At 42.1% G+C, this 8,413-nt stretch overlaps 1 protein-coding gene across 1 annotated transcript in view; it reads left to right on the top strand.

The window, feature by feature from the left end:
• ALDH1A3 (aldehyde dehydrogenase 1 family member A3) overlaps positions 1 to 8,413 on the top strand; it is a 33,042-nt gene that overhangs the window by 9,903 nt on the left and 14,726 nt on the right. The window contains exons 4-7 of the mRNA XM_057375283.1: positions 413 to 542; positions 1,777 to 1,838; positions 4,665 to 4,793; positions 7,106 to 7,219. Of these exons, the coding sequence (XP_057231266.1) occupies positions 413 to 542; positions 1,777 to 1,838; positions 4,665 to 4,793; positions 7,106 to 7,219 (435 nt within the window). The remainder of the gene's footprint in view (positions 1 to 412; positions 543 to 1,776; positions 1,839 to 4,664; positions 4,794 to 7,105; positions 7,220 to 8,413) is intronic.

Below are 8,413 nucleotides of genomic sequence, written 5' to 3'. Positions count from 1 at the left end.
AAAGTAGCTCTGACTGATTTCAGTGACACCATCTGGACTCCAGAACATCTGTGTTGGAAGGTCACGTAGGGTGAAGTCATGACACTCACATTGTTTCTGACCATTGCCCCAGACCCCAGCCCTTATCCCACCCACACTCACCTTCTGGAGGCTTCTGGAAGGTGCTCTTTTATCACAGCCCCTGAACACAGCAACTTCTGCATGCATCAGAGTTTTTGTGCCTATTTCTGCTTCTGCCTTATTTGTATTAACAAGCTCATTCTCTAAATATAAGAGGAGGGAAGAACATTCTRTGTTTTTAGAACAAGTCAAAATAAAGCTGAGCGGGGTTTCTCTGAAAGATTTTTCTTAAAGAATAAAAACYCCCAAAATACTGACTTGTCTGACAAGTGCCTGCAATTTGTTTTTTCAGACTCTGGAAACAATGGACACGGGAAAACCTTTTCTGCAAGCTTATTTCATTGACCTGGAAGGCTGCATAAAAACGCTCCGGTATTAYGCTGGATGGGCTGATAAAATTCAGGGCAGAACTATTCCAGTCGGTGAGTTCCTTCAGACCCATTTTCAGATCTGGGGTGGCATCAGGTTTGAGGGGGAAGGACATCCATGGAAAGGCTGACTTTTGAAAACCTACAAAAATAGCCTGCACTTCCTTTCTATCTCGGGATACATTTAAGCTGGTGTGTTTTAGTATTGAAACTAAAGGGAGAATTTTGTCAATGCCTGGAAAGATCTCTGAAACATAATGGGTGGGCTCTTCTGTTGCTTCTCTAATAGAGAAACCTTTGGTCAAAGCAGTCACACAGAGAGAACAGTTTGGACCAGGTGTGTAAGTTCAAATAGGGTTTTGGAGAGAACAAGTTATGAGAATGGATGTCCTTGTGGCATGTTGGGCAATACAGAGTATTTTCAAATTMAGCTTCTTTTGTCCCTGCATGTGGGTGATCACTGAGGCTGTGCAAAGGACAGGCACTGCAGACAGAAATTAGTCACCAGAGGAAGGGCTCTGGAGGGCTGAACTAGTTCAGCCTGTGCAGACAGCAAAGGAAGCCATGTCAGTCATATAAACTGAGATTTGTCACCCTCATTCAGAGTGGTGTAAAGCTTTGCTTGCCTGGACACTGCTTGTTTGTCCTGATTTGAGATCACTTCCCAAAAGCATCATTAGAAATGTTCTTGTCTGTGTCAGATCTTCTCAATGAAACTAGGTGTTCAGCAAGAATGAATTTGAAAGGCAAATGTCCTTCCTGCTTTCTCTTTGAAACAGTAACAGCAGTATTTTAAGAAGAATGGTATTACTTTAGTCCCAGAGTTTCATCTTTTTTGTGATTTCTTGCCAGGAGTGCAATTCCTGTTACACTGAACAGRATTCCTGTACAAAATGAGTTTAAAAACTCTTTCCCTCAGGGAGKCAAGTGCTTGTTTGCTTTCTTTCAGTAAGACACAATCTGAATGGGATTTGTGCTTGTTCTTCAGTGTGCTGAGGAGTTATCCCCCCCTCAGCCTCAGCACAGGGAGTTTTCAGAAGGAGCTGAATCCCTGGTTTTAAAAGGTTCCACTGTGACCATGAGTGGTGTTTGGCACTTTTGAGCTGTACTCAAAGAGATCTTCATCCATCTGTGGTGTCCCAAAGACAGGAGTTATGACAAACATAGGGTTCTTTGTCTAACATGGGTTTAGTGCTGTCCCCAAMCTGTTAGTGTGCAGCTGTCTGATACGCTTTACATAAAAGTGAGGATTTTGACTGTGTTCACTTTTTACTCTCTTGTCTTGCAGATGARAATTTTGTGTGTTTTACCCGGCACGAGCCGATGGGTGTCTGTGGAGCCATAACCCCAGTAAGTGCCAGTGCTGGTGCATGTCCCATAGAACTGGAAATGCCATGTGCACTCCATCCTAGCCTGCAGCCATTTGCTCCCTGGTTAAGCMCAGCTGTTCTGCAGGGAACTCCCATCTCAGTGGCCTGATGTAGTTTCATGTTTTACCCCCATGCCAATTGCTCTTGGCAGCAGAAATGCTCTGCAGTGGAAGGGTGGGTCTCCTAATCAGATGCTCTGTTGCTCTCTAAGGCTGACASCAGTCACCAGAGAGCAGTCAGAGCTCTGACTCTCACACTGCTGGGACAGCCATCTCGTCATTAGGAATGCTGGCTTTTTGTTGCCTCGTGCTGATGCAGAGTTTTGAGTTTTAAATCATAYCCATTATCAATTAATTACGTCTGGCTGTTCTCTGAGCTTTCTGGGATTAAATCTCACTGAATAGAGTTTTCTTTTCCTTGAGGTCTTATTCTYTGCTGAGGGGACAGTGTGGCTAGTTCTTGGAATGCCTCCAGTGTTAGCATGTGTAACTTGCTCTGTTTCAACAGACAGCCAGGRAGACTTTACAGCTCATGGGAGACAGAGTTTGTTCCTGTCTGGTTGTAAAATGCTTTGAATGTGATAGCCTACAATTTGTGAGGCAAATGGTGCTGTGTCAAGATCCTCCATTTGGATAYGGCACYGAGCCTGCCAGAGCTCAAGAAGTGTTTGGACAATGCTCTCAGACCTGTGGTGGGAGTYTTGGGGATGTCCTGTGCAGAKCCAGAAATTKAAATTTGATGATCAATCCAGTGGATCCCTTCAAACTCAGGATGTTCTAGGATTATATGGTACTTGGATCAGTTAGAGTCCATGGAGGATTTTGCCTTTTGAGATAAGGTTAAAGGAAAGACTGAAAGAGGTGCATGCAGGACATTGGATTTGCTGGACCCTGGTAATACCAGTTCTGGACCAGATTCCAGAGATGTCTGGGGAAATTTTGCTTTTTCCTTCAGCAGAACTGAAATTATAYCCCTGATGATAAGAAGACATGGTCTATTTGGCAGTGTCAGGATGAGGCAAAACAGGAGGTTATCCAACATTGGTCTAGGTGACTTCACAGCTTTTCTGACTGAGTAAGCAATGTGACTGCTAGTGAGCAGAATTTATTACTTAAGATCAAAATCTCAGGTTCCTCACACTGATCACCAGTTTAAAGCACCTGTCATGCTCAGCCACCTTTGGCACTCAGCAGTGCTCTGGAAATTATTCCTTTAAAGGCCTACATGTGGGATGCTTTGGAAAGCCACTGTGAGTGGACATTGTGGGACTTCTAAAATCTCAGGTTGACCCTAGACCAGCAATAAATTCAACAGAAAGTACAGAAATCTGACTCAAGTTCAATATTGTATTTGTAGAAAGGATGATTTAGGTCAACAAAACCACATCTGTCTTCAGTTTATTCAGAACAAATCTTCTCCAATYTTTTTCCCAGTTTGGTCTCATAACTCCAGCAGCCTATGGATTTGTATATTACTACTTGATTGAAAAAGATTCTGTCACTGTTCCAGGGGTGTTTCCCTAGAACAATCAACAGTCCTCCCTTCTTCCTATGGCTTGACTATATTTAAAGCAATTTCTTAGCAACAGGAAGTGAAGCATATGGCTGATTTTTATCCCAAGGTGATATCATGAGGCAATCCTAGAGTTCTTTACTGTTACTTTCACCAGCAGCAGAAAGCTCCTAATGGAGTTATTTCATGCTCTGAAAGTGTAGAAAAGTGGTGGAGTGTAAATGGCTCAAGCTGCAAAGTCAGGCCTCCAAGAAAACTTAAGAGAAAAGACAAATGGGCAAATTATGGGATGTGGCCATTGGAGAAGATCACTGAAATGGAACAGGTCTGGGAAAATGGGTGAAGCAAGTTGAAGAACAGCACTTGAGACTACATTCTGCTTTGTCTCAGGGATAGAATAGAACTCATGGCTCAAAAGCTACACTGCTAATTTATTTGTAAGTGTGAATTTGTGGATTCCTGACATACTTGGCTTCTTTGTTGATAGCTAAAGGCCTTTGGCTTCAGTCTTGACAAGAAGTCCCCTTGCTGYTGGCCTGCTTCCATCATCCCTGAAGCAGCATTAATTATTTTTAATGAAGAAATCCTTTCTGCTKCCAAATGACCTTTCTGAGATTCAGTGTGAGCTAGATTTTCCACTTCTTGCTTAGGTTCCAAGATCCACAAATACACATGACCATGAAAGAGATTAGCACAGAGAAAACTGATGTGGACTGGTTCCTAATTCCAAATTAGAAAACTAATTGGAAAGGAACAGTTTACARTTTGAAGGGAGTATAAGACCTCCCCTAGATTTTCATGACTGAAAACCCACTGCAGTTTCCTAGTTATAAACCTGGAAYTGAATGATATTATATAACTCTGAACTACTCAGCCAATGCCTAACAGAGAAAAATCAGATTTTTTTTCAATGAATGGCTTCAACCTGTAATTCCCTGCATACAGATGCTGTACAGAAGTGATGCATCAGGAARCTGCCTCCGACACAGTTTCTGTGAACAGCCAAAATCCTACACAAAATGTGATCAAACTCCTCTAAAGAATGAGGTCRCATCATGCAGAAGGTTGTCCAACTTACAGGATTAACATGAGGACTGCCAGCAATATTAGGGATCTCAGGGGGAAATCAAGGAAGTTCTACTCCTTAGTCCAAGCAAATASAGTATTATAAACAGACTCTTCTCTTTGTGGCTTTCCTCCCAGTTCCTTTCCTCSCTGAGCTGGGAAAAGGCTGCATGGAAATGAGTAGGTGATTGTGCCAGGCTGATCTGACCAGTGACTTGTGTTCTTGCAGTGGAACTTCCCCCTGCTGATGCTGGTTTGGAAGATGGCACCAGCACTGTGCTGTGGAAACACTCTGGTCATTAAGCCAGCTGAACAAACTCCGCTCACGTCGCTCTACGTTGGCTCTCTGATCAAAGAGGTGAGGAAATCTGAGCACCCATTGAGGTTCTGTTCTCAAGGTTGTAAGCAAGACAGTATTTTGAATTGGCCAGCCAGATTTTTAGGTTTTAAAGATATTAAAGCCTCACAAAGGAAAGTGAGAACAAACTCTGTCTTAAGCTGGGTTTGTTTGGTTTTTTTTTACAAAGACCTTTGTGACTGGCTGGGAGGTGGCAAGCATCACAAAACGTGTGCATTTTTCTCCTTTCTCAGGAAGCTGYAGAGAGAAAAAAATGATGCTTTTATTCCTCTGCCTTGTCTTCCCCTCTCCCAAATGAGGGAAAGACAGCAGCTCAGTTTTATTAGACAATGGGACAAAAATGAATGTGATTAGACAGCAGTGTYGTGTTTGTTGTTTTGAACTGGGATAATTCAACCAAGACACAGTGCCCTGGGAAACAATTCCTTGTAATGTCTGTGGTTCATAGAACAGTTTAGCTATGTCTGGCCTGTAAAATCAACTGAAATAAAGGAAAGATGATAGGCTGGGGTTCTAAAATGCTGGTTTAGGTCTCATCAGGTAGGATCTCATGTCCTGTTAGTTTTACAGAGGGGGTGGGAGATGCACAGAACCTGTCAGCACTGGTCAGCTTCCCATAGCTATGGATGTGCCTGACTAAAGAAAACCAAAAGAGCTTTTGCCTCTCAGCTGGAAGTCTGTTTGTTAGGCTCAGTCAAATGATGATTTTGTCCTTTCTTGTCTTAGCCTGGGAGAAAATAGAAGGATATGTTGMTAATTGACACTTAGGGCCCTTCCATCAGGAAAGGAAGTGGAAAAATAATACCAGTTAAGTATCTGCTACAGTTACCTGGCTTATTGAGATTACACAAGATGAGTGAGCATGGGGTGCAGTTGTCATGATTTCTGGTGAGCCCTGCCACACCACAGCTCTTTTTGATTCTGACATGCAGCTCCCCAAACACAGGCTTAGCATTCCCCCCTAAAAAACACCATTCAGTTCTGGTAACATTGATTGTTTTTAGCTGAAATTTTAAGCTTGCTGTTTCTCTCATAGTTGTCCTTCAAGGCAGAAGTGTAATTAGACCYGAATAATTTTATTTAAAGATGCTCCTTTCTCCACCCAAAATTAGCTAAATTCTTTGCARTTTTTCAGGAAAATAAGTTAAACTTTTATTTTGGTTTTTGTCTTTAAAAGGATTCAAAAGATGTTACCACACACACARAGCTATGTGTTACATTCAATGAAATAATTTTTGGCCAACCAAAATATTTTGGCTTTMATTTTTGCTGAAAAACAGAAAAAAACTTTTTGGCTCAGGGTRTTCTGAATCAATTTTTTGCTTCCTTGTGGCTTTGCTGTTGACTCCAAACACCATTACTTGCACAGTTTGACATGCACTGTTTGCTTGAAAACTCATTAGCCAGGATGCAAACTCCATTAAATGCACTTTTGTCACGTCCATAGAAGAAATGAGACTGCCCTTCCAGTTTATGGAAAGAACAAATGGGGGGAAAAGATCTTAAAAGGATAATTTTTTGCAAGGTAGTACATGGGCAATTGCTTCCTGTTTTTCTTTATTAAAAAGAAATGGCAATTATTGAGATTTTGTATTATAAATTCATAGGAAATGAAACAAATTTGTTACATTCTGCAATTTCATCATTAGAAATTGCAAGGAAAACAACCTTGTGCTATCAGCAGTAGGGGAAGGCTAACTTAGAAGAGCGTAATCCTTGAAACTCTTGTTTCAGGAAGTAAGACCAGGCCAGTAAGTCCCTCAGTTCTCTCTGCATTGGAATTTCACCTGAAGTTTTGCCATTTGTCTGTTTTGGCAAAATTACTAGTTGGCTAATCTAGGTTGTAAATGTGGTGGAAACTTGCATAAGTCTGTTACCATCTGCTTTTGTACTCCTGTTTTATTAGCCCCATCATCTAGTGAGGTTTTACTGACTTCTTAATCCCTCTGGTCCCTGAAGAACCACAAATGTCAACCTTTGTTCAGAACAAACTTTCATTCATTTACCCCTTGGCTGCAGCTGCACCGCAGTAGCTGGGGGCCAAGTTTGGCCAAAAGAATCACTCTGTTTTGACTTGAAACTGGGACTTCTCCAAGAATTCTCACTGAAACTTGGCATTTCCTAAGCATGGCTGTTAGTTTCACCCATGTCTACTCCAGCTGGTAGCACACAGCCATGTTACTGGAAAGTCTGGAAAACAGGSATGTACCTGGGAAGAGCTCAGAGGAGTTTAGTACGACTAATTCAGGCTTCCTGAGAAATGAGCTGTGCTCTCAAATTCTCTACAGAGCTGTTTTTAACCTCTGTTTCAGGTGGGTTTCCCTCCAGGTGTTGTGAACATTGTGCCAGGCTAYGGCCCCACAGCTGGAGCTGCAATTTCTACCCATGACAACATTGATAAAATTGCTTTTACTGGATCAACCAAGGTAAGKGATGGATTTCTCATATACACCTGCTGTTCCTCTTCCCATTCTCTTGTAAAGTGTCATCCATACAAGACTGGACTAATGAAACCTCACTGATTTCTGTATAACCAACACTGTTCTGTCGCATTCCATGTGACAGGATTTCTCAGAAGTATTTGGTGTTTAATTCAGGTCCTTGTGCTTGTGATGATCCCACATCTCTGAAAGCTGGGTTTTGCCAAACCACCACATTTTTTAACAACTGTAAGTAAAAGGTGCTCTGACATAATGTAAGACAGTCTATAGGGCAGGCTGGCAGTGACTTAACATCATGTCAGGGACCTGATGGAGCTTCTGGGCATGTTTGCCTGCCAGTCCTGCCCTGCAACTGGAAAACATGTCACTCAGAGCCCTGAACAATTCTTCCTTGGCTTTAGTTACCTCTGAGGAACTAGGACTTAAATAAAAACATGGCCTCATGCCCAAGGCCTTCTCTGCTGACGTGGAGGGGATTAACATTTGAACTTCATTCTGAGATCTGCACAGTAAAGCACCTTCTATTCAGCTTTCTTTTTTTTCCCTCTAAATAGATGTGTCTGGCTTGTTTATGATAGGGGTGGCAGTGAGACCTCTGCATGATCAATCACCTACTGCAATCCTCTTCATACCTAGATGGGGAAAGAGCATATGGCTTGGCTGAAACCATGGAATTGAGCACAGCTGAGACATGCAAACAAATCTGACTGCAGTAATCACTGCTGAAAATTCTCAAACAAAAGCTTGCTTAGAAAAGTGAACATTTTTCCCCTGACTGCTTTAGATGTTTCTTGCAGTAGATCTGCACCCCCAGAATAGAGGCAGTGTCCAAATAATGGAAATTCTCACATCCGTGGGGGCAGCTGGGGCAAATACAGCCTCTTATTTCTTTAAAGAATGCTATTCTTGCTGAGCATTTGCTGAATTCATCCATTCTTATGTCTGCCCTCGTAATTGCAGAGTGTGATGTGAATGTGAAATGATGACAAATTACCTTGAAAGGTGTTCTTGGCCAGTAAAGGTAATTCCTAACACTTAAAAGCTGCAGCATTTACCAACACTACCATCTAGTGGCTTTGTGTACATCCTAACTGCTGTGCTKATCCCATAGGAAAAGGTGTGCTAAGCCTGTTTCTGTACAGGGATCATGGGAACAAACAGAACACAATAAAGTAAAAG

Source organism: Malurus melanocephalus, unplaced genomic scaffold (assembly GCF_030028575.1).
Source record: "Malurus melanocephalus ecotype Western Australia unplaced genomic scaffold, MMel_1.1 scaffold_244, whole genome shotgun sequence".
NCBI lineage: Eukaryota > Metazoa > Chordata > Aves > Passeriformes > Maluridae > Malurus > Malurus melanocephalus.
This window is presented reverse-complemented; position numbering and strand designations above follow the sequence as displayed.